The 25890-nt window shown below is 55.5% G+C and overlaps 1 protein-coding gene across 1 annotated transcript in view; it reads left to right on the forward strand.

Annotated features, from left to right (window-relative positions):
- The first annotated feature begins 3561 nt into the window (after positions 1–3561).
- SDK2 (sidekick cell adhesion molecule 2) overlaps positions 3562–25890 on the forward strand; it is a 131967-nt gene continuing 109638 nt past the window's right edge. The window contains exons 1-2 of the mRNA XM_035026354.1: positions 3562–3637; positions 4268–4427. Of these exons, the coding sequence (XP_034882245.1) occupies positions 3562–3637; positions 4268–4427 (236 nt within the window). The remainder of the gene's footprint in view (positions 3638–4267; positions 4428–25890) is intronic.

The raw sequence follows: 25890 nt of genomic DNA on the forward strand, positions 1-25890 counted from the left end.
TCCGGGTGGTGGGCGGAGGTCTTCACCCTGGCCGCCCAGACCCTGGCTCCAGGGGACGTGGGAGTCCCAGGCCTGGGCTGGCTTGGGAAGTCAAATCCCAGGAGCAATGGAGGGACTCCAGAGAAAGAAGGCATTATGTTGCTGGGGGGCAGGAGGGAGGGGAGAGGTTGGAGTTGAGATAAGCTTCTCTACGGGCCACGGAGCCTGGAGCCTGGAGTGGAAGGATGACAATGGGGGTATTTAGTGGGAATATCAAGGGCAAGGCAGTCAGGGGCCGCCGAGCTGTTACGGGAAACGAGAAGGAAGCCCAAGACTCTGAGGCCTCTTGTCCGCCTCTGAAGGCGGCTCTTCCTTCAAGGATCTCACACTCTTGGTGGTCAGGGACCCCCAGCCGTGCTACACCCCGTGTCCCATGCACACACAGGGCCTGCCCTTTCCTCTGTCCCTGGCAGGACCGGCCCGTGACTGCTCACCCTGCGAGCTCACATACGTAGATGCAGATGTGGGCATAGATCTGATTATAAATAAGTGACCCATCCCTGTGTGACACAACAGAAGTTAGCAGAAGGTACAGAGCGAAAAGTGAGTCCCCTCCCACCCAGTTCTTCTTCCTAAAGCCTCACTGAGCTCAGTCTCTTATGTAACCCCCTAGAAAAAGCCTCTGCCTAGACAAGCAAATATATTTTTATGCTTCAGTGAAAAAGAACACAAATGGTGACAGATTACATGTCCGTTCCATACCTTGCTTATTTTCACGTAACGGTAGTTCTCTAAAACCGTCCCAAGCCTGATGCTGTGGAAAGTCCTCGAGTGTGGAAGTGGGAGCATTTCTGTAGCCAGTACCGGCTTGATGGACATATAGGTCATTTTTGAGTGTTCTCTGTTACAAAACATAATGCCGCTATGAAGTGCTGTCCCTTCGCCCATGCACGGGTGTGTGTGTGAAGGAGAAGTCTCTAGAAGAGCTGGCTGATAGGGGAGGGGGAACGCATGTGTAATTTTGATGGCCCCACCAGACTGCTCTCTGCAGAACTGCAGTCCCACAAAGCCGTATGCGCTCACGCCTGGGTCCCCGCGGGCTGCCTGGCACCGGGCGCTATCTCGCTTTCAGATCGTGGCCCAAGTGATAGGAAAAAACGCTATCTTACTGAGTCTCGTTTGCCTTTCTCTTATCATGAGGTTCAGCATCTTTGTCTGTGTTTCGGAGTTATTTGTAATTCTTTTCTGTGAACCATTCATATCCTTTGCCCATTTTTCCGTTGGTTTGCTCATGTTTTTCCTTACTGATTTATGGGAATATTTTTTATATCGGGAAAGTGAACTCTTTGTCCATGATAGAAGTTGCAGATATTTTCCCCGAGTTCGTCATTTGTTGCTCTCTTGTTTATGGGTATTTTTTTTTTCCATGTAGAATTTTTATATAGCTGAAGGTATCAATCTGTTTTATGACTTCCTGGAGTTTGTGTAGTACTTAGAAAGTACTTGGCAAATACCTCACCTCCTCGAGATTATATATTTTTAAACCTCTGTGACTTTTTTCTACTTCTTTTAGAATTTCATTTTTCATGCTTAAAACATTGATCCATCTAGCATTTATTTTGAGGAAAAGTGTGAGGAAGAGATTGAACTGTTTTTTTTTTTTTACCCCCAAATGGCTCCCTAGCTGTTTCAAAGTCGTTTGGCGAATAATTGATCATTTCCCCACTGCCTTGAAATTCTGCTTTCATCATATATCAAATAATCCCATATGTATTGGGGTCTATTTCTAGATTCTGAGTCTGTCATTCCATCAGACTATGTGTACGAGAACGCACTGTTTTAATTATTGCAACTTTATAATATAGTTCGGTATCTGGGCTAATCTTCTCTACCTACCATACTTTTTCAGAATTTCTTGGTTATTCTTTTGTTATTTTTTTAAATGTGAACTTTAGGATCACTTTGTCTAATTTTAAAAAATCTGTCTTTCGTGTGTGTGTGTGTTTTCAAAGTGAATATGGCTTGTTGTGTACAGTTATCCAAGTTGTATACTGCACAAAGGAGCAGCTGGTGCCCGCCAACAGGGCATGAGCTCTTCTCTCCCGTAGTCTGCCCATCTGCACATACATTCAATGGTAACAGTAGCCACGCCTCCTGTAGTGTGTTCCAGGCGCTGTTCTAACCTCTTTATGTTTTTAAATTTATTTAATCTACACCACAAACGTATCCCCCAATTTACAACTAGGAAATTAAAGTGCAAAAAGGTTGTAGGTAAGTTGCCCAAGGCCAATGATTTGTGTTACCCCCCGTGCATTCACGGCACAGAAACCTGTTCCTGCAGGTAAACACATACACAACACATGCACCCAGACACACACTTGAACACACAGACGCATAGATACACACATATGAAAACACACCTACACACAGACACACAGACACTCAGGGACATGTACACAACACGCACATGGGTACGCACACGCACACACACACACACACACACACACGGCTGTCCCCTGCCCCAGTATCCTTTCCCTATCAGGGTCTTGCCCCCTAGAGCCCCCACATGCCCTGCTATGCCCTGCTTTTGGAAGACAGCAGGCCTATCCAGGAAAACCAGCTAGCTGGACTCCTGCCATTGCTCAGGGCCTAGTAGGGCCTCCCTCCCAAATCCTTGTATCAGATGGTGGGGGCGGGGCGGGGGGCACCACACGGCAGGCCCTGGGGGAGGGGAGCCTGAGCCCCTCCCAGGCCTCCTTGTGAGGATAGCGTGAGATGAGGGATGCAGGAATGCTCCGGGCTCGGTGGTACCCAGCAGGTTCTCTGGGGAAAGGGCAGCCCCGCCCTCCTCTTCCCAGCGTCATTATCTCGGCAGCTGCTGGAATCAGCCCATCCCTGCGCGCATCGCTGGCCTCCTCCACGCTGGTGCCCGGAGAGCCGGAGGAATGAGCTGGCACATGCGGACCTGGGCGCAGGTTGCCCAGTGAGCCGCTGTACGGAGGCGAGGGGGTCTGGGTGCAGAGCGCGTGTGCACGTGTGCGTGTGCAAGCGCCCGCCCCGCCCACCCGCCCCTCTGATGTTCTGGCTCTGAGTCAGCCCTGCATCCCAGGGACTGAATCACTGGGGGCTGGGAGTGTTATTGTTTTAAAACAAACGGGTGATGACAGGAACTAACAGAGGGTTTTTAAAAATGAGATTCAAAGGGCTCTTGAACGCTGCTGGGGAATAGGAATGTGCCTTTGAAGTGCGAATGTGCCCATTTGTCAAATGGGGAGCAGAGCGGCTGCCTCAGCAGAGCGTGCTCCCAGCTCCCCGCAAATGGGTGCTTGCTGGCCTCTCTGCCCTCCGCTGCCACCAGAAGCGGGCGAAGGACCCGGGCCAGGGTGGGCGCTGCTCCCCCAGCCCACTCCCCAGAGAGGGCCTTCTGATGGGTTTTGTAAGGCGGTGAGCTCTGTGACTGTTATCAGGAGCCATGCAGGGGGTCAGGAGCAGGGATGGGGTGGGGTTCCAGGAAGACCCTCCCCAGTAGTCACAAGTTATCCACTCATGAGATTGAGACCAGGGGTGTGGGGTGGGGGCGCGATGCAGTTCAGCCAGTTGACCGGGCCCCAGACGTACATCACGGGTGCTGAGTCGTCAGACTGTGCTTGGGGCCAGGGTGAGGCCTTGACATGAATGTGAAGCCGCCTGCAGACCACAGACGCCCAATTCTGGCCAAATCTGAGCGTTAGAGGACAGAAGGATCAAGCAGCCTGGTGGTGGAGGGGGCCCACCGGATGGACTCTGCCCTTGATGTCTTTGAGGGGCTCCCCCAGCCTCGGGGGCAGGACCCAGGATACCTGTCACCTGCCACTGTGTCAACCCACCCCCCTGTTTTCCTTGTGACATTTATATTCCCTTTGACTGAAGTGCAGCAGGTTCCTCCCCCTTCCTTCTGTCCTGGAGGGAGAAATCCAGAAGCACAGGGTATCCAGTGGTTGGGGATCCAGAGGGGAGAGAGACAGAAAGTACCGGAAAGAGGGAAGGGGTGGCAGCAGAAGGAGTGAGCCTGGTGTGGTCTAGGAGGAGGGAGGCGGGGAACTGGTTGGTAGGCGTGGAGGAGTCACTCTGAAGATCAAGCTCTGAAGTCGGACCGACCCAGGTTCAAGTCCTCCCCGGCCACGTGACCTTGAGCAAGTGACCTGGATGCACCTGCTCTGTCTGCCCAGGGGCGTTAGGGCACTACGTGAGCAACCACCCGAAGGCAAGCAGGTGATAACTGGTGGCTTTGTGTGTCTGTTTCCCACAGATGACGTGGCCCCCTATTTCAAGACGGAGCCTGTGCGGACGCAGGTGCACCTGGAGGGGAACCGCCTGGTGCTCACGTGCATGGCCGAGGGCAGCTGGCCACTGGAGTTCAAGTGGCTCCACAACAACAGAGAGCTGACCAAGTTCTCCCTGGAGTACAGGCAAGCCTCGCCTCCCCTCCTCTCCCCTCCCCTCTCCTCCCTCCTGGCTGCCAGGGGAACCAGGATGGGGGCCTGCCTGGCAGTTTGGGGGCAAGAGTTCCCATGCCAGCGCTCCTGGGAGGCTGGGGTGGTGGAAGTTGGGGGGCAAAGACAGCCCTGCCCGAGGAGTAAGAGGCCCCTGCCCTGCTGAGCCCAACAGAGGATGTCTAGGGGGCGGGCCAGGGGTGCTACCCAGACGGAGTAGACCATGAAACAGGGAACAGAGCAGAGGTGATGGTCGGGGTAGGGGACTCCACCACCAGCCGCTGGGCTGTGGTCGTGCCTGTGACCAGAGCCCCTCCTCCCCAACCCCTGAGAACTCTGCTATCTCCTGGGGGCACTGGAGGGGTCTGGGTCCGACACACGGGTGGGGGGCATGTGGCAACGTGGGTTCAGTGAGGGAATATCTTGTATTTGGGGGCAGTGCAGGTGTGACATGGAGGTGGCCTGCCCAGGGCCTTGGGGCTTGTCCCCACTCCATGTTCATGCCCATGCCCGGAGCTCTGGACTGGCCCTTCCCTCCCCAGGACACCGCCAAGTGGGGAGAAAGTGGAGGAGGAATGGCACAGGGTCTCAGTGAAGCGCGTTGTTGCTCCTGGAAGCCCGAGCTACCCCCCAAGCCCGGCTGGGCCTCCAGCATTTTCCTCCTGGAAGTCCCCCCCCTTCCGGCTCCTATCTCCCATCTCATCTCTGCCTGTTTTTATTGGCTCCCAATCCTGTGGATGGTGATTAATCCCCAGGCCTGATGTGCATAATCGGGTTTGTTGGGGATACAAGATTGTCTTGCCCTGGGGATGTTGATACAGATCTGCGCCAGGGACCAGAAGGCAAATGAGAGGAGGGTGTTTAATTGCTTGAGGATCTGTCCTTTCTGGAGAACCATCCTTTTCTTAGCTGAGCGGGGAGGCCAGAGTTTGGGATGCCCCCCCATCCCCAGGCCCAGGTTCCTTGTGCCCCAACCCTGGACTGCATTGGCTGGTAGGTGTGGCCACTTTGTCAGAGAAGGGAACGGGAGGGTCCGGGACAGGAGGACCACCTTCCTCTCTAGATGGTGAGAGTCCAGGAAGCAGGAGGCCCTCCAGTGCTGGCCACTCTGGGGGTTGGGTCTCCAGGGAGCCCACGAGGGAGACTAGGGGTGCCCCCGTGAGCAGGCCCTATGGAGGTTTTCAGTTGGGGGCCCAGAGCTCTCCTAGCTGCTGCCTGGCGTCCCTTGGGCAGTTTTGACAGCCTCCGTGAAGAGCCGCACCCTTTGGATGGGGGACATGCCTGCATGGGAACGCCGGGAGCATGTAGAGCACGCACGCCACAGGTGTAAGTGGTGTCAGGGCCTCCCAGCCTGCCCCTGACTTCTGCCTGCAGGGAGCCGGGCCAGGATCCGGGAGGAGGAGGAGGAGGAGGGTTGGTTCTTCATCATTCAGTCCTGCCAGCAACCCTATGAGTAGGTTCAATTAGTTGTCCCATTTGACAGACGGGCAGACTGCAGCTCAGAGACATTAAACACTTCACCCAAGGTCAGATTGTTGAGCTGGGCTTCATATACAAGTCGTCTGGCTCCAGGGCTGGAAATCCTCTACATCCAGCGTCTCATCAAGGAAGGACCGCTTCCTTAATATGCATCCCAAGCAACCTCCGCTCACCGTGCCCTGCGGGTTCTAGAAAACAGAGCAGAGTGGGGAATGCAGACACCGTTGACCCTTGAACAACATGGGTTGAGCTGCATGGGTCCGCTGACGTGGGGATGTTTTTGATAAATACAGAACGGCGCCATAAATGTGTTTTCTCTTCCTTATGGCTTTCTTAATAACATTTTCTTTTCTCTAGCCTACTTTCTTGGAAGAATACAGTACGTAATGCATATAACATAGAAAATCCGTGAGAACTGACTGGTTATGGTCCCGGTCAGGCTTCTGGTCAACAGTAGGCTATTAGTAGTTAAGTTTGGGGAGTCCAAAGTCATACATGGATTTTCGACCACATGGGGGTCGGCACCTGGCTCTTTAGGTTACTCAAAGGTCAGTTGGGTGGTTGGGTGGCAATTTCAGGGGGACACAAAGAAGCTTCCACTGGGGAAACTCCTCTCCCTACACTGCCTTCGGAGCTCTTCAGGGTTGCTCCTGATGGCACGCACCTTACCCCCTGCTGCTCCCATCTGAGGTGATACACCGAGACCAAACAGGACCCTCCCATCCCGGGCCCCATGGCAGCCCCCTGCCCGTGCCCTCTGCACTGCCTTTGTTCAAACCATCCTGTCCCCTCTACTTGCAATATTGAGTCTTCTAGAACCTTCTTTCTCTCTCCTGCAGGATCCCAGCTCCTTCAGAAAGCCTTTCCTCATAGTACACACGTGTGTTCTCAATCAGTATCTCTCTGTCTCTGTCTCACAACATGTACACACTCACGTCTGCCTCTCTCTGCCCTTTGTGATCATCCACAATACATCCCATTATACCTTTTGCCTTCTCACCATTTATACACAATGCTACAAGTAAGCCACAGACTGAGGTCAGGGCTTCAGGAGCCTTGGCATTTCCGGGGGTCTCGGGGCTCAGAACTAAGAACTTGGTTCTGCCGGGCGCTCTGTCTCCCCTGGGCTGCTCAGCGGCACCACCTCTGGGTGCAGACTTCATTCTCATGTGGTTAGTGACACTGAGAAGTTTGCGGTCACAGGCTTACAGTCCCATGATTTCAGGGCAGAAGGAGCGTCCCTGGAAGTTCTACATGGGAAGCCCTGGGGAAAGATTCTGATTGATCCAGCTTGGGTCATCCCACTTATTTTTGCTAAGTTATTTAAGAATTTGCAGACATCATGTCACTTCACCCCTAAGTAGAATTTCCCAAGAACAAGGCATTCTCCTACAGAACCACAACACAATGTTCACGCTGGGGAAATGTCCCATTGATATGGTACCTCTGTCTCATATGCGGCCCATATTCACGTATCTCTGTCCCAGTGATGTTCTTTGTAGCTATTTTTACTATTGTTTGATACAAGATCTAATCAAGGACCGCACAGTAAACTTAGTTGTCAGGACTCTTGGACTCCTTCAATCTAGAACCATCCCTCATTTTTCTCCCATCTTTCATGGCATTGACATTTCTGAGACCTCAGCCAGCTTTGCAGAATGTCCCCCAGTATAGATTTGTCCAGTTCTAGCCTCATGATTAGACTCATGTTAAACCTTTTGGGCAAGAGTATTACCCAGATGTGTGTCCTTCTCAGCGCTTCGTACATGAAGGCACTCAGTATCATCTTGCCCCATTATTGGTGATTTGGGTTTGATGAATTGGTCAAGGTGAGGTGCACCAGATTTCTCCATTGTCAAGGTATGGAGATATCCCCTTGCCTTTAGGGGATAACTGGAAACTGTGAATAGTCTCCTCCCCAGGAATCCCTCACCCGGTGGTTGAGTATCCATGGATGAGTCTAACCTGAATCCATTATTACCATTGTGGTGGTGATAAGCGGATTTTCTACTTCTATCATTTTTTTTAACTTATATTTGTCATTCTTTTGTAAAAGAGATCTTCCCTTTCTCATCTTCTTTAAAATAATATAGCATCAGTATGAACTGATGGATAATTTTTCCTATTCAATGTGTCTTGATCTATCCCTGTCATTATTCATTTTGATGCTCAGTAGTAACCCATAATTGGCCAGTGGAGCTTCTTCTAGCTGCATCCTGGGTCTTTTGGACATGTCCCCCCCGGATTTCCAGCACTCTCTTGCCTTTTGGCTCAATAAAATGTTCCAGATTTGCCTTTGAAATACATGCACACCAAAAATTGCATCCCAGAGGAGGGTGGCCAGCTTCTCATCCCGTGGTTCTCTGAGCACTGCTTTCTACTTCCTAGTCTCTTGCAAACCCCAGGCTCTGAGTTGGGTGATAATATCCAATTTTCAGGCAAAAAGATGGCTGAATTTACTCAGCAAGTCAAGAGAAAATAAGATTCGAAGTGCCGCCATAAATTTCACTGTTTCCTACCCCGTCTCCAAAGGAAGAAGTTTGCATTCACATCCAGTTTCCACTGGCCTTTATTCTCAGTGGGATCTGTAGCCAAATGGGCGTGACGCACGTACACGCACGTGTGTGTGTGTGCACGCGTGCGTGTAACATCTACACAAAGGGAAGCCTGTGCATCCTTCTGAGCATGAGTGTCTGGGATGAATCTGTGGGGCCATATCCATCCCGGGGGGCAGAGTACAAATAGCATGGACTTCGGAGTTAGGGCCACCTGAATATAATCACGCTCCTACCACTTCCTGGCTCTGTGACCTCGGGCAGAATTAGCCACTGTGCACTTGTTTTCTTTTCCTGGAATCAGGCACGTGCCTACTTTAGAAGGTTACAGTAAGAATTAAATGAGATTCTATGGGACGAGGTCCGTCGCTGATGTCATGGAATAGATGGCACCTGCTAGGATTATACGGGGTGTTTGTCTCGACAGAATAACAGCACAGGTCTGGTAACAAACCCACCAGATCTCACGTGCAAACGAGCACATCTCTGAGGTGGTCGCGGGGACCCTCTCCACCCATTCCAATGCCACTGTTATGGTCCGGGACCCTTCTTAGAACTCTTTTTGTCTTATCAAGTGCTGTGAGAGCCCCTTGTTGGTGACCTATCTTACCTGTTTTGTAAACCAGCCTTGAACCCCCAGTTTGAGAAATAAAGTGGCTGTAACAGTTTACAGGCTGTAAAGTGGGGGGTACCACTTGGGTACAAAGCACTATCGGACTCTAAGGAAATGAGATCTCTTTTCCCATGTGGGTGGGACAATGCATGGGAAGACCCTCCCAAAGCTTTGGGCGCCGTCCCCCTGCCCACTTCTGTCAGTCGAACAGGTGCACGGCTTCCCACAGTGACTCTCGGAGTGTGTGTTAGGGGTGGGTGGGAGGGGTGGGAGGAAGCTGAACACAATACTTAGTTGGAGGCCTAAGGTCTAATGTGTTTTTAACCTCTGTGCATGAGTGTGCGCATGGGGGTGGGTAAGTGGGGGGGTGTGATTCCTTCATGCTCTTGTATGCATGTGTAACCGTTGGGAGTCCGTGTCTGTGCAAAACACGTTGGCGTGTTAGCCTAACTTCCTGACCAGGTGGGATGCTAACTCATGAAAGGTCGGGGCCTCCTGTGTTGCCCCTGGAGCCTCTTCCATCAGATCATTCCCCTCTACTCCCTCCCCTCAGCCCCCCTCCTCTGCCCTCCCTCCTCCTCCCCTCCCCTCCCCCTGCCCCAGGCCATCTCCCCAGGCTGCATCCATTCTGCCTCCCTTTGCTTCCGCTAAACCAGCCAGGGCTGCATGGCTGGGGACAACCCAGCAGCTCAGGAGCAATGGGGGAGGAGGGAGGGGGATGGCCCAGAACCGCCTGTCCTTGTGACCACATCCTGGCAAAGCCATCCACCAGATTCTGCTGTCCTGCCCTGCTTGTGCTGTCTCCCATAATTTTGCTCACCCTTAAAATCGAATCAGAAAAACAAAGCAGCTGGGTGGATCGCGCGCGCGCACACACACAGATTCCCACGCATGGTTAACTTAACATACACTTTCTCACAGCGTTATTACCCTCCTTTTGCAAACGAGGAGCCTGGAGCTCAGAGGGCTTCTGGATCTTGCCTGCGGGGTCATGAAGAGAGCAAGAGGCAGATTCAGGAGGTCTGTTTCCCAGAGTGTGTTCTTGTCCCACCTGTAGAGATGCACACGGGGTCCAGATCGGGCTCCTCCTGCCACACTCCTGTCCCTGTACGTCATTCTTCTGCCCTGAGAGGCAAGAAGCCAGAGGCCCCCTCAGACCCCCTGACACGCAAGCGAGAGGGAGTGAGACCAGCAGAGGCCGAGTCCCGCCCCTGAGGCCACAGCTGGCCCCTGGCTGGCGTGGAGAAGAGCAGGTGTGTGGAGGGGAACCTCCGGTGAGCCAGGCAGGGCATCTGGCTGGCCCCAGGCTGGGTCCCCAGCCCCACTGCCAGGCTGATGTGCCTTGTGGGGGGAGCATGGTGTTGGGGCTCTGCACGCGGGCTCAGCGGCAGAGACAGTAAAGCCCCGCAGTAGAGGCAGAGACCCAGGCATGCCACAGCCTTTGAAATTCTTCAGAGGAGAGGATGAAGTGAAACTCTCCGCACCAGCTGCTTTGTCTCTGGCTTGTCCTCTGGCCTCCCCTTAGAAGTGAGAGCAGGTGGCAGAGGCTGGGGACGCAGAGGCCAGCGGGCTTCCCAGAGGGCACTGGAGCACCTACCACGTGGGTGCCCGAAACGGAGCCGAGCTCTTACCAACAGCAGTTCTGGGAGATTGGTGCTATTATTATCTCTGCCTCATAGCTAGGAGTCACAGCTCAGAGAGATTCAGCAACATGCCCAGGGTCACACAGCCAGACCTGGGGAGTCAGGTTTACCCAGGATCTTTTGGGCCCCAAGCCTGCATTCCACCCCCTGCCACTCCAAGCTGGCTGTCTGGCCTTGTTTGTCCTCTCCCAGGACAGTGGCACTGCTAGGACCCGCTTTCTGGGGATGGCCCCAGCCAGCCTTCTAAACCAGCAAAGGAGAGCCAGTCACGGCTAACATGGACACTTACATGGGCCCAGCCCTGTTTGAAGGGTTTCACATATGTTAACTCTTGAAAACGAGCACTCCAAATGACCAGCCACCTTGGGCCGGGCCCCGTGCTGGGCCCTTTCCCTTTGGCTCTGTTCTCCATCCCTGAACATCAGCAGCTCCTGCAGGAGAGGCATCTTGGTAGTGAGGGACGTGAGGCTCCGTGGCTTAGTTCCCTGAAGTCGTGGAAGATCTTCTCCCTCCCAGCCTGATGGATGAACGTCAGGAGAGGCCTACCTTTGCTCAGTCACGAGGCACAGATTTGGGACCTTCTACCCGCCGGGCACGGAGCTAGACCAGGAGGACAATAAGGAAGGGCAGGCCAGCCGTGCCCATCCCTCTGCCCTTTGCAAACCTTTGTTCTAGCCGAAGAGCAAGAGCCGTAAGGGCCTGGACTAGGGAGGGACGGCAGGTGTAAAGACCAAGAGAGGGTCCCAGAGAAGATTGGGGCCACCTGTGGAAGATGTTGAACTTGAACCGAGAGGGGAAGGGGCATTGGTGTGGATGCTCCCCCACCCCCGGCGCGCTGACACTGGGCGCTGAGTGAGCCCAGAGAGCCCTTGCCCCCATGGAGCTCGAAGTCTGGAATGGAAGCAGAACGCAGTCATTCTGCGCACGTATTAATGGACCCCAGTTTCAACGCGTGCTATCGAGGGAAACCACAGGTCGGACGTGTCACCAGGGACACTGAGACCTAGAGAATGGGTAGAGTTAGCAGGGGTGGAAGGGGGCTTGCAGACAGAGCCGTGCACACAGATTCTGAGGCTGGAGGAGCTGAAAGATGACCAGCTCGGACAGGAGGTCAGGACCCTGGAGGAACGGATGGGGTCAGTTAGGTCAGGGCTTGCTGGCTCTCTTAGGGGGCTCTTATCTCAAGCCAACAGCGACGTGGGGCCCCTGACTCATTTGTCACAGGGAAGGGACACCATCAGATGTCTGCTTTCAAACCGTATAGCCAGGCAGCTGGGTGGGGAGTGGGCTGGAGGAGAGCAGGTGGGAGCTGGGCTGGGCCGTCGAGGCAGGAGGTGGGTGGCCGGGCCATCTTGGAGACAGCGGGGATCAGAGGAATGGATGGGTCCGAGACCTACCTCAGAGGCTGAACTGACAGGCCTCGACGATGGGCTGAATGTGCAGGGGAGGGAGGGAGGCAGGTGGAGAGGCAGGTGGTGGGGGAAAAGCTGGAAGGGACACTGTGGGAGGTCTCCGTGCTCCCTTTGGGTGTTCGGTGAGACTTCAGGCAGCCTCGTCCAGCAGGCAGGAAGGAATGAAGAAAAGCCCACGCTGAAGGTCACCATGACAGCTGATGCCGTGGGAATGAGCAGGATGAGAGAGTGGACACGGCACAGGGGGAAGAGCCTCAGAACCCCAGGAGGCAGATAAACAAAAGCAGTGAAAACCTGCCCAGCAGCACGAAGCCAGGAGGCCACGATGGCGATCGGGGTGTCACAGAAGTGGGGGGCTTTAGAGAAGGACCAAGTGGCCAGCTGTGTCAGCTGCTGTGGGACACTTAACAACGGTCAGCTAGATTTAGGGACAGAGGTGACCTCAGGGAGAGAGAGGAGGGCTGGATGAGGGGCCTGTAGGGGGGACGATGTGGAGGCAGGGGTGAGCATGAGAACATTCTGGGCTGTATCCTGCAGGTGGTGGGTGGTCTCTGGAGGATTTGGGTCAAGGGAGCCTCAAGACCCTGTGTGTCCTGGTCCTGCCCTCTGTCCAGTCTCCTCTCTCACCAACACCCTTGGCTCAAGGGCAGAAGGAGCCCTTTTCCGATGGTCTCTGCTGTTCAGTACACCCTGCTTTTACCTCTCCCTGACCTGTCCTGTCCATACGCACCTTTGCTGCCTGATCTCTCTAAACTCAGCACCGGCGTCCCCCCAGTATGAATCCCAGTCCGGACCCTCAATGGGACCCCTGCCTCAGTTGCCCAATCTGTCAAATGGGAATAATGGCACCAGTCGCTACTTCCCAGAGGGTCGTGAGCGTCACGTGAGGTTAAGGGTACAGAAGGGTGTCTGGTCATCGGTGGCTGTGTGAGTGGAAACCGTGGCCTGGAAGCCAACCCGTAAACACCACCCACCCCCGTCCACCCCCCAGGCCAGGCTGTCCCCACTCCTCCTGCCTGGCCAGGGTCTCATTCCGGTGCTCCTAGGAGGTCCAGCCTCCTCTTCCACGACAAAGCCGGACCCACCCACCCCTTGCCGGCCTCTTTGGAGATGGACTCTGATTTGGCCGTGAGTTTGGGCATCTTGTCTGAAAATTGAAGGCTGCCAGTGAGAAAGCCAGAGTGTAGGAATTAGTTATGATGGGCATAAATTGAATTTTAATAGAGATGTACGTGGCACAGAGCCAGTGTACTCAGGCAGAGGGAAGGTAGTAATTAAAAGTTAACGAGTTTAGAAATGTTGTAATCCTTAGGGAGGGATGGGGGAAGTGGGCTGGGAGGAGGAAGAGGCCCCCAGCCAAGCGTGCTGTCCTTCCCCTGACCCAGAGGCCCTCCTCCGGCTCCTGACGAGCCCAGGAGGGGAGGAGGGCTGCGGGGAGCCCAGCAGGCCCCGCATCCACACACACAGGGCAGGCTTCCAGCGACGGGCGAGGTAGCAGAGTTAGAAGGACCCCCAGAAAATGCTCACGTCGCCCACGAGGAAGACCACGAGAGCAGGGTTTCTCGGCCTGGGCACTGTTAGCATTTGGGGGCAGAGCATTTCTTGTTGTGGGGGCTGCCTCGTGCCCTGCACCATGTTTCCCAGCATCCCTGGCCTCCGCCCACCACATGCCAGTAGCTCCCTCCCCCCTCAAATGGGACATCCAAAATGTCTGCAGAACTGCCCAATGTGCCTTGGGGGGCCACATCCGCCCCATTGAGAACCAGTGGTCAAGAGCGAGGCACCCGTGCCCCCCAGACCCTCCCAGCTGGAGCCAGGGCTGCCCCTGTGTGTGCAGGCGTCCTGCCATGCTCGAGTCAGCGGCTGGCTTGGCCTGAGCACAACTGGCCGGGCATTAGAGGACCCGAGGGCAGAACGGGCTGGCCACCCTCGTGGGGGGCTCTCCTGCCCCCCTTCTTTGTCTTTTCCCGACAATCCAAGTAGCAACGAGCTGAGTCCCTTTGATGCTTTATTTGTTCCCAGGCATGGGATGAATGGGTGGGTAGGACAAATCCATGGCACGGATGAGAAGACAGAGGCTCGGAGAGACCCAGAGCCTGGCCCAAGTTCACTCACCCAGCGGCAGGAGGGTCCGGCTCCCCCGTGTCACTAAGGCACCCTCATCGGCTTTGGCAATCCTGCTGGGAGAGAACACGGCCTCTCTGTTACGGATGGCAGCCCCGACCCCGTCCCCACAGGTGCCCAGGAACACTGGGGTGCAGGCCTGCCCCCGCTTTAGGACAGGTTCTTCCTGGACCTGAGGGGGCCAGCCGTGACCTTGGGGTTTGCTGGTGAGTGACAGAAGCTGGGAGAGAGGCGACAGGGAGAGCCCTGGAAGGTCAGGGCAGGTGGTGGGCGGCGAGGGGCACCGCTGGCTCCCTGTGCCTCAGGCTGACGTTGCAATAATTATGTCAATTAAGATGAATAAGTTCAAAATGTAAGGGGAAAAAGGGAAACAAGAAGCAAAAGTCTCTGAAGCATTGGCTGTCTCGGTTTCCATAGCAACCCGGCTCTCACATTCTCATTACTGGGTCCTGGCTGGGGGAAAAAGTGGGCCCCCCACTCCCGTGGAGGCCAGAGATGAATGGTGAGTGTCACCCTGCCGGCCCCTGAGCTGAGGGCGCGGAGCCTAGGGGCACACGCTCATGGCCTTGATGGACTCACACCAGGCCCTGCTGGTATGGCTGAGCCCTCGGTCCTACAGCTGGGACACCTTGTAGCCCGGAGGGGAAAGTGGCTTTGCTCCGAGACCAGACAGGGTGTGAGGGTCAGAACGGCCACTCAGACCCGGACCCCCTGCGCCCCCCGGCAGTCGTGCAGTGCTCTGGCATGATCGAAGGCAGAGACTCCTCGGTCCAGGTTGATTTGGTGACCTTCTCCCCATCAGGCAGGCTGAACCCCTCAGGAGGCGGGAGGGATGCGCTGTGTTGGGGGAGGAGGTGCTGGCCTCGCCTCTCTGTCCCCTTGGATGTCTGCTGAGTTCTCCTGGTGTCCCTGTGGGTTCACATGGGTTCCCAGCATCGCTCCGAGGTGTCATGACCCTGAGGGCTCTTGCAGGTGGGGCAGGGAGGACATGCCCATGCACCGTGGGCCCCCCTCAAGCTGGAGCAGGCAGGGAGGCTGCGGTGTTTCTTCTGCTGATGCGCTCCGTAGACACAGCTCTGGGTGTCCATCCACAGCCCACACGTGGGCACCCTGCAGGACCCATCACACGGGCGCGGACGCTGTGTACCCACGCGGTTCACTCTCACAGGCGGCCCGAGGAATCCACAAAGCAGTCACTAGGCTTCCCGTTTTATAGACGCAGAAACTAATGCCCAAGGGATAAAGTGACACGTCCAGGGTTGCACTGCAAATTAGGGATGGGGCAAGGGATGTGCACCGGCTGCCAGCTTCACTGCTAGAACATTCTAGAACACATAGATGTGCACACACAAGCCACGCTCTCTCTTCTCCCTCTTCCCCTCCTCCCATTTTGTGGTGACTGACAGACTCTGGAGCCAGTCCCAGAAGCCCTGGGATGGGGAGCCGAGGTACCCAGACTCCCCAGAGTGCAAAATAGAACACGCGGGCAAAGCACTCGCTGCCACTTTAATGAAAGGCTCCCAAAGAAAGCTCCTCTGATGAACGGAGCCTATTTCTTTCTACCACTAGGAAACTTAACATGCAAATGAGGAAGGGCTTGATCATTCAGCACCTAAAATTGACAGACTTAAATCTGGCCCTAATCCCTGGGAACCAATGCACACAGAGGGGCGCAAGGTGGGCATGTGTGGCCCGAGGTCCTTGGGGAGGCAGGGAGAGGTGGTCTCCATCAGAGGCACATAGGTTTTTTATCTGGGATAGTCCAATATATGGAAATGAGATGTTCTTTCTTCCCACACAGCTGGCCTGGAGACCCCAGCGTGGCCTAAGAACTCCCCTTCCCCAGATCTTCCTGTGGGCCTCCCCTTCTCTGGCTTTCAGCCAGGACACAGAAACTAATTAGACCTTGACTTAGTTAGCACTCAGGCAGGCAAATGGTCTAGACAGATGCCTGGGGAGTTGGTAATGACCTCTGCTTCCTGGAGGCTGCCTTAGTGCCTGACTCCCTTCCCCCCACCCATACCCCTCAGAGCCCCTGCATGGGATATCGCTACGTGGGAGGGTTCAAGTGGTCTCTGCCCTGTGTCTTTGTCCTCCCAAGAGGAGTCTCTGCCGTGGCCTGCTTTTCTGCTCTCTGACTAATGGGGTGCCGAAGTGTTTGTGACTTTGAATTTCCCACCCTGGCCAAGGAAGAGACGTGCTCCCAGCCAGCTGCGCAAGTCAGCCACACAGAGCCTCTCGGAAGTGGGAGGAGGGGTGGGGGTTGGGAGCAGGGGTCTCAGCTCCAACTGGCAACCTCTGGGGGCTCAGTGTCAGCAGGGAGCAGGTGGGGGCTCATGGAGGGCTTAGGGAAGGGAGAGGCCATGCTTCCTGCAGAATGGAGTATAGTAACCAAGAAACACAATCTCACCGGAGATGGGGCACAGACCCTAGAGGTCAACCTGCAACACGTCCAGAAACTCCAACCATTGCACCCGCTCCTTTACTTTTGACCCCTAAGGAACGTACAGAGATGGGGGGTCCCCCGCGCACAGGAGCATGCTCAGCCTGACCTCGGCCACAGCCTCCGGTCAGATACTTATTGCTGCCCCGAAGAACATTCCAGAACTTCATGACTAAACAACCACGATTTCTCATTTTTCTGCTGGGCACACATGAAGGTACGTTCTGCTGGCCGTCTGCTGGGCTGGACTGGACAGCTGCGGTGCTGGTCTTTCTTCCTGTGGTTTACCATCCTTCATGGCCTAGTAGTCTCGGGGCCTGGTAGTCTGAGAGGGGAATGCAGAAGCTACAAGGCTTTTAAGGCCTGGGCTTCAGAATGTTCCACCAGATTCTATTGGTGGAAGCAAGTCACAGGGTCAACCGTGATTTAGCAGGAGGAATAGACCCCACACTTGACTGGAGCTGTTGCAAAATATTAGAGCCCTGCTCTTCAGGCTCCTAGCCTCAGATCTGGCTGGTGCCTGGCTGTGCACACGGATTGCCTTTTCCAGATGGCAGCTCACAGGCAGGTCCTCAGGGCCTCATTAACGCCGTTCTGGCCTGGTTCCCCCACCACATTTCCCTGAAGTCACTTCTGAGGGTGACTTTAGAAAACCCAAAGAGAATGGGCAGAGGTGGCAGTGAGTCATGCTGGACAGAGGCCAGGAAGTCAGGGCCGCTGGGATTGCGTTCGGAGCCAGCTGCCTGGGGCCTGAGCAGGTGTTTAGAAGGCTGGGGAGGGGAGGCGACTCTGGGCCGCCGGGGCTCAGGGCAACTACCATCACAGCTCCTAACACAAGCTGCCATGGTTTGAGGGTAGTGCTCCCTCCTCACAGGATGGATGACTAAGTGAAATATAGTAACATTAATAATCCTAGTGACAGCTCATTCTCAGCGAGTGCTTTCCACACGCCTCACACTGGCCCTGTCTTAAGCCCATCACATGTGCCCCGTCATGACATCCTCACCACCTCACCCTCACCTTCAGGGAAGGACTAGAGCCTGGTGGTTAAGAGCACAAAATCTAGAGGCAGCCCCCTGGGGCTCTGCCACCTACTGGCTGTGTGAGCTCGGGCAAGTTACGTAACCTCTCTGTGCCTTGGTTTCCTCAGCTTCTTCATCCACCAACTTTGGATAAAATTAATTCTGACCTCACAGAGTAGTTAATGAGGAATAAATACTTTCGCATAATATAAGGTGCTTAAGATAGTACTTGGCTTAGGTTATTATTTATTATTATTATATTTCTATTTTATAGATGAGGATATGGAGGCCCAGAGAGATCAGACAACTTGCCCGAGGTCACACAAACGCTGACAGTCAGAAACCCTCCTTCTCCAGCGCCCACCGCCCCTTAGAGCATTTGCCCCCACAGCCCCTGGCATAGCACTTGATGCCGCTGGTACCTGGGGGCATGTTTCTGACCTCAGTGGAAGGGCAGCCAGGACTCTCGCGAGGGGAGATACACCGCAGAGCCAGGAGCACCCTGCCTGGGTGCCTGGCCTTGGAACTCTGGGAAGAGAAGCGCACTGACACCTGAAGCCTGGCCGCAGGTAGAGCGGAAGAACATCGGCCCTGACCTTGAGCCAGGTCTCCCCGAGGACCGAGGAACAGAGCGGGCATCTCATCACATGCCCCTCTCAGGATGGCTGGGGATGCCTCTTCCCAGCGTCCCTCCACCTGACCTGCCCGGGCCAGCTGGGGGGGCCCCCGGGGGAGACTGGGGTGCATCCTGCAGCCTCATCAACGTTCATTAATGCCACAAACATCTGGCCTGGGAAAATCAGGAGCCTGCTGAAGCCCAGAGAGCAGGACTCGGCTGGGCAGGGCCTGACAGGGTCCACACCATCACCTGCCCTCTGTACCCACCCAGGGCTCCCCCCCAAGTGAATGCTGCCCACGCGCCCCACCCCTTTAGTGTGGATTAGCCATTATCCTTAGTGGTGGTTGAAGGGGATGTAACAGAGTCCTTCCTGTTCAGAGATGAGCAAGTCCCTCCTCCCTTCTGTTCTCTGGGACTCGGAGATGCCCAGGGGCCAATGTTTAGCTCCAGGGGGGCAGCACGTTGTCTAGGCGGGGATAGCAATAGGAACGGAATGGACTGGAGGCGGAGCTGGGGAGCAGTGCGTTTCTAGGCAGGGGACAGCAGTGGCAATAACATCTCCTAAACACAAGTCAGCCCAGCACCGTGGACGCGTGGCCTTGCTATTCCCACTGTTGCTGCTGATCCTCAGCGCCTAATCCAGTGCCTGACACCTCGTGGGCCCGCCAGTCCGGGCCTAATGATTAATAATAATAGTACACGCAAGGACACATTTCTTGAGTGCTTCCCAAGTGTCAAGACACCGTGCTAAGCGCTTTGCAGTCAGTTCTGCTAGAATGTAAAAACCACCACGCTATGCAAAATCACGCAATAAAAACCACAGGGCTAATGGGGGAAATGGGGTGAGGGAACAGCATTCAGAAACTTCATTAGGGGCACATAAAAAAAAGAGAGCAACCCTCTAAAGACAGTCACACAGGCTCCCGCATGTTCGGTGGGTGAGAAATGTGTAAATACTACAATAAATCTGACACTCAACCTGGGAAAGGGCCCGCGGTCCGCTTGGGGAAGTGGGAGGCAGAGGGCTACAGCTGCCGAGTTATTGCGAGCTGGGGGAGGGAGCGGTGTCTGAGATGGAAAGGAGAGTTGTAAGACCAGACCCCGGGGAGCTGAGGATGCTTGGGGGACCCGTGGGGTGCATGGCTCTGCGTGTGAGTCAGCTGCATGCGGTTTTGTGCATTTACCTGGGGTTTCTTGCGGACGAATCACGCACAGGCAAATGCAGAACTCAGGCTGTGCTCACATTGTTCCCTGATGTGTCCCTGCAGAGTGGAGGGAGAAGGGTCCCCCCCCCCAACCCCCCCGCCCCGGCCTTCCCTCCAGCCCTCCCTTCAGCGGGTCTAATTAGGAGGCCGCTTCTCTGCCAGGGGCCCAGAGAGGCCATAAATGCAACCTCTCCCCCGTGCACCTGGGAGGCTGGGGAGGCTGGGAGAGAGCAAAGCAGGTCGGTTAGGTTACTCCGCCAGGCCTTCCACGATTTGGCCACAAAGCACAAACAGCTTGGCTCCTGGAGGCCGGATTTCCATGCAGCCTGTTACTAGGTGTAAGAAAAAAAAAAAGCCCCTGAGGAATCTCAGCTGGGTGTGGACAGCCCAGGACAAAGAGCTGCTTTGCTGCCCCAGAGGTGGAGGAAGCAGGGCGCCCTGGGGAAAATTCCTGAGCATCACTGCGAGCAGAAGACAGGCCCCACTTCTTGCCTCTCTGTTCTTCCTTTCTCTTTCCTTTCTAAAAAATAAATAAATAAATAAATAACCACACAGCCGACCCCCGACCCCCTCAAACCTCAGCATTCCTTCTGTCCCAGTCATGTTTTGAAAATCCACCCTGAAACATCTGCAGGTTTGAACTCCTTGAGCCCAGACAGGTCTTGCGTCTCTCTGCTCCCGGAATAAAACCTGGTGTCCTGTCCCATTCTGCGCTTTGCAAAATGACCCCAGATCTTGTGACTACTGGCTCTTGGGTGATTCTGTCTGTGGGGCTCCTGGGTCAGGACAGGTTACGGCACCTCCAGCAGCTCCCGGGAGGCATTTCTCTCTGGGGTGTGCCCGCTGACCACAAGGGCACCAGGTCAGGGGCAGGCGTGGGGCGGGAAGGGTGTGGGTTCAAATGGATCTGACATTTAATGTCGCTTTGCTGCCCTCTGGCTGGGTGACCTAAGACAACTTGCTCAATCATTCTGAGCCCAGGGCCCTGGCTATAAAAGGCGGAGGAATCCCTTCCCTCCTTCCCTCTGCAGTGAGCGTGGAGGTGAACCAGATAATGTACTTTAGGTGTTTGTTCGGAACTGGATGCTCTTATCGTTGTTCAAGAGAGTGGGGGCAGTCCCCGCTTCCTTTCGCCACAGTGACGGTCCCACCTGTGCCTGCTGAGTGGCCACGTTGGGCCTCCCTCCCCCACCCACCTGTCTTCTTGCTCCGAGTCTGGGGGGACCACCCTGCTGATGGCAGCCCTTAATGAAGTCCTTTCCCTTGTTCATTGAGAGCAGTTAATTGGCCCAGAAGGTCACAGGGCGGACAGACGCGCTCCCCAGCCAACTCTAGCCTGGGCTGTCACGGTGTCAGCAGCCTCCAGTCGATAATGCCACCATCCCTCTCATTGACCACAGGCCCCAGGATAAATCCGGGCGTTGCGGCTTCTCCCAGGGGGAGCAGGGATGCTCAGAGCCACACACAGGGCTCCCGGGGTAGCGTGGAGGCTGGGACAGGGAGGGGAGGCCCTGCAGAGGGTCCTGAGCTGCCCAAACGAACCATCCATCAGAAGGTGGTTGTCCAAGCTCAGGAGGCTGTGTCTTGTCTGAGTAGCTGCCTCAGGCAGTTCTGCATCCAGCCCAGCTCAGCCCTCCACTGCCTGCTTCTTAGGGGTCTGCAGAGAATGGACAGCGTCCAGCGTCATCCCCCACCCTCCGCCCCCCCTCCACATTGTCCGAGAGACCTTCCTGGCCCCAGCTCCATCCCCGGGCTGGAGGGGATCTGGCTGCATGAGTTTCCCACCGTCGCTATAACAAATAACCATGCTTAGTGACTTAAAGCACATTCATTCTCCCACAGTTCCAGCGGTCAGAAGTCCTAAAATCCAGGTGGCAACAGGGCAGCCTTCCTGCTGGAGGTAGGAGGGGAGAAAACCCCTTACCTCCTCCCCTTTCCCAGCTTCTAGAGGCCGCCTGCATCCCTTGGCTCTTGCCCCACATCCCTCCAGCCTCTTCTTTTCTCCTCACATCACCCTTTTCTGCAGGATGCTTGGGATCACTTGGGCCCCGCGGAGTCATCCAGCATCATGCCCGCATCTTGGGTCTGTAGCTAAATCACAGCTGCAGAGTCCCTGCTGCGTCTGTGTGAGTTCTTTAGAGCTGCCGCCACAAAATGCCACAAACTGGGGGGGGGCTTAAAGCAATAGACCTGGATTCTCTCTCAGTTCTGGAGGCCGGAGGTTGGAAATCAAGGTGTCCACAGGGCCCCTCTCTCTGAAGGCTCCCAAGCCCCTGTGCCCAGGCTCCATCGTATGGCTCTCCTCTAGCTTCTGGTGTGGTCGGCCCTCCTTGGCCTGTGGCCCCGTCGCTCCAGTCTCTGCCTCCAGGGACCCATGGCCTTCTCCCTGTGTGTCTGTGTCTGCCTCTCTTCTTACAACATCACCAGACATCTTGGATTAGGACCCACCCTAATCACCTCATCTTAACTCATTACATCTGCTAAGACCCTGTTTCCAAATAAGGGCACATTTACACGTTTTGGGGTTAGGATGTTACCATATCTTTTTGGAGGACCCAATTCAACCATCATTTCCTATAAGGTGACACCCTCACAGGCTTTGGGAATTCGGATGTGGACATCTCTAGGGGGCATTCTGTGGCCTTCTACACTGGCCATCTCATCCACTCATCCAGAGAATGTTCATTAAGCATGTGTTGTTTCAGGCACGGTGCATGGGGACATGGGACCGTGTACTAGACATGAGCTCAGGGAGACCCCTATGGGTACATAGGACATTACATTCACTTGTGACAAATGCACCAGCTCTGGCAGGAGGGAATTCTGGGACAACACAGGGGGTATTCAGGAAGGCTTCCTGGAGGGGACATCCTGTTACCGAAACCCCAGTTCCCAGTTTGGCTGCCCGTCGCTCAAAAAGCCACTACTCAAGAGACGAGTTTTGATGGGAAAGGAATATGAGCTTTATTCAGGAGGCCAGCCACCTGGGGAGAAGGTAGCCTCTTGTCCAAAGGCCAGCTCCGAGGTTTCTGCCTGGCCCAGAGATGTTTAATGGGGTTTAATCAGTTAAGGGAGTAGAGTGCTCTGTGATGTTTCTTGATTACATGCAGACTTGATGATGCCATGTGCAGAGTTGTGTCGGTGCTCGGGGGTTGTGGAAGAAGTTCTAGTTCCTTGATACCTGGGGAGGGGAGGGGTGTGTGTGCAAGCGAGCTTGGTGATGTGCACAAATGGTCTGTTACTTTCTGCAAAGGAGGGCAAGGTCTCCAGATGTGCCAGGGGAGGTCAGTAAAGTCATGGTGTGACCTTAAAAAAGAAAAGCATTTTGCTCAAAGATCGCTGGACTAATCAGAGAGCCCAGGCAGCTTCAATAGACTTGCTGGCCTCTGTGGCCTAGGAAAGTTCTGGTCCTTCATTCTCCAAGGCCAGTGGTCTGCAAATCTCGAAAGAAAGCAAATGAGCTCTGTGACAGATCAAGGGCTTTAGGTCAGCAGGCAAGGAGTATGTTAACCAGCCCAAGAGTGCTTACAGTCCTAGCGAAAGCGGAGAGGGACCCTGTGGGCTGAGGGGCCACCCATGGAGAGGTGAGGGGCAGCTTGTTTTCATCAGAAAGCACCAGAAGTCGGGTAAAGCTGGACAGTGGGGCCAGCGGGGATCTTCCCACTTCCTGGAGGCAGGGGTCTTCCCAAGCCCACCTGCCCAGCCCGGTCCCTGCAGGCTGCAGGTGCCGCAGACGCCTGCAGATGTGAGCGAGTCCCGGCTGCTCCCGCATCTCTGTCCTTTGCCTGCACCCAGAGGGGGGCCCGGCGCTCCCGAGGTTCCAGCCACCCCTGTGTGGCCGCAGGGGAAGCGCTGAGGCAGGAGAAGGGATGAGTGCGTAGGCCTAACACCTGTGGCCCAGCGTCCATCTCCCCCCATATTCTGTACTCAGAATTAGGGGTCCTCCTGCTGTCTGTTGTGGCACCCTCCACCCTGCAGCCCTCCAGGTGGGTGGGTGGGGGGCACCCACTGTACCCAAGTCCTCCACTCTCCAAATGTCCGCGGTCTGTGAGGGGTGAGCCCATGACCATCTCACGTCTTCCGAGGTCCCTGGGGACAACGATGCTCACCTGGCCTGGGCCTCAGTGCCACCTGTCCTACTTCTGTTCCAGAGGACCCTCAGGCCTCACTCAAACCTCCCACCTGCCCCCCAGGCTGCCACCTCCCTTCCAAGGGCGACCCCTCCCCGGGTCGGAGCACAGGGCTCCCTTCCTTCCCCAAAGCACCATTAGCACAAGCCAGTTGGGAGCTTAACACTCTTCGCGAAGGTGTGGGAGGGGAATTACAGCACAGGACAGAAACTGCTGAAAATAGACGAACAGCCATCAAGGTTCCTGAATCGCCCTGCCGGCCCTCACCACGGGGGGATCTTCCTGACATCCTCCTCCCGGGACCAGCCTCCCGGGACCAGCCGCCCTCGAGACCCGTCTGCTTCCTTTGTGGGGGCAGCTTGTGCTTCTGTGTGTCTGTCTGTCTGTCTCGCCCTGTCCCTCTCTCACTGTCTCTCCCTGGGTCTCTATCTCTCTCTGATTCTCTGGTTCTCTCTGTCTGCCCCTGTGTGTGTGTGTCTCTGTGTTTCTCCCCATCCCACCATCTCTCTGTCTCTCTCTGTCTCTCTCTCTCTCCCCCGCCCCCTACCCGCCCATGAATTCAGGATCCCTCAGGCTGCTACCCGAGGGAAAAATGCCACCAGTGATTGCATGTTCCCAATGCCTCTCCTACCGGATCCCCTTCCATCACCAAAAGTCCCACCAAAGAGTTTCCCTGGGCAGTCACGCCCCGGGCCCCTGCATCCCCACAGTGGCCAGCACTGGGCACCAGCTTTCTCTGCAGCTTGCCGCAGACCAAATCCTTAGGTCCTGCCCAGAAGCCCCTCCTGTCCCTCCATCAACAGTCTCTCTGTGTATAAGGGGAAATAATATAGATAGTCAGCACTTCCTGCTTCCAAACCAGCCCCAGAAAGGAGAGACCCCAAACGATTGGGTACACGTCCCCGTGAGGTCCATCCTCTCTGCATACCAGGTGGCCCCTCTGTGCGAGGTACTCGTTCGCTGTGTGACCTAGGGCAGGTTACTTAATTACTCTGGGCCCAGTTTTCTCATCTGTAAACTGAGCTTCCGTTAGCATGAGCCTCCTCCAGGATCGCGAGCATTAGCTGAGTTGATATATGTTAGATACATGACGTTTTTTATCCTAGTGCTAATTACCTTAATTATATAATGGTACATTACTATTATCTATTTTCTGGTACATGTACTTTCCTCTTTAAATCACACTGGATGGAGTCTTGCTTTCTTTCCTGAGGAATCTTTGCAAATGCAAACCCACGAGGTGGGGCCCTTGTCCAGCCTGCCGCCACCCCGGTGACCTGCTGCAGGAAGAAGGGGTGCGGGGCGTGTGTCCGCAGGTCTGGGAGGACACACACACACACACCAGGACTCGTTGTGTCTCCCATTGCCCAAAAGCCCGTGGGAAGAGGGGAGGAAGCCTGGTCCCCGGAGCTCAGCCACCTGCCGCTGTCCCCACAGCCTGTCAGCCTCGGACATCTGTGGTGACACCCACAGGCAGCAGGCCCAGAGCCCCTTGTGACACCCCCCCCAGTGGATGTAGAGGCTCAGCTGCTCCCCCACCCCCCTCTCTCTGAGCACAGCTCACTTGAGGAAAAGCAGCCTAGCGGGTGAGTCACGGAGAGCCCACACCTTAGTGAGGGAGCCCAGGGAAGGGGCACAGCTGGGGGGATCTGTTGGCCCCAAACCTCAGTTCCCTCCCTGTCCAGCTTCCCTCCTCCCCACACACAGCGCCTCTGGAGAGAAAAGCCCTAGCACCAAGGGGTCAGTCCCCGGGGGCTCCCTTGCCCCTGGAAGATGTGGTTTGGTGGGAGAGAATGTGTGTGTCTGTGACCGGACATCCGTGTGCCCTGAGTGCATCTGAATATGGCAGCCCACAGTGCCCGGGGCCTCAGTGTGAGTGGAAGAGTGCCTGTACCCGAGCAGGGTGGATTGGGGTGCCCTGGGTGACCTCAGATGGGAGTGGCTGGACACGGGGTCACCCCGGGATTGTTACCCGTGTGCATGAGTGTGTTTGCATGAGTGTGGGTGGGTGTACCCTGTTGTGTGCCCACATGCATGTGTGAGCACGTGAGTGTATGTCCATGTGGGAGTGCGTGCACGTGTGTACGCGTGAGTATGTGCCCGGGCTGTGAGTGTGGTGTGTACATGTGCTTATACACTGTGCACCTTGCGTGAGTGTGCGCGGGTGTGCAGGACCGTGGGCACAGTGTGTGCG

The sequence above is a fragment of the Mirounga leonina genome, unplaced genomic scaffold, assembly GCF_011800145.1.
Source record: "Mirounga leonina isolate KUSES-001 unplaced genomic scaffold, KU_Mleo_1.0 Mir_197, whole genome shotgun sequence".
Taxonomy (NCBI): Eukaryota; Metazoa; Chordata; class Mammalia; order Carnivora; family Phocidae; genus Mirounga; species Mirounga leonina.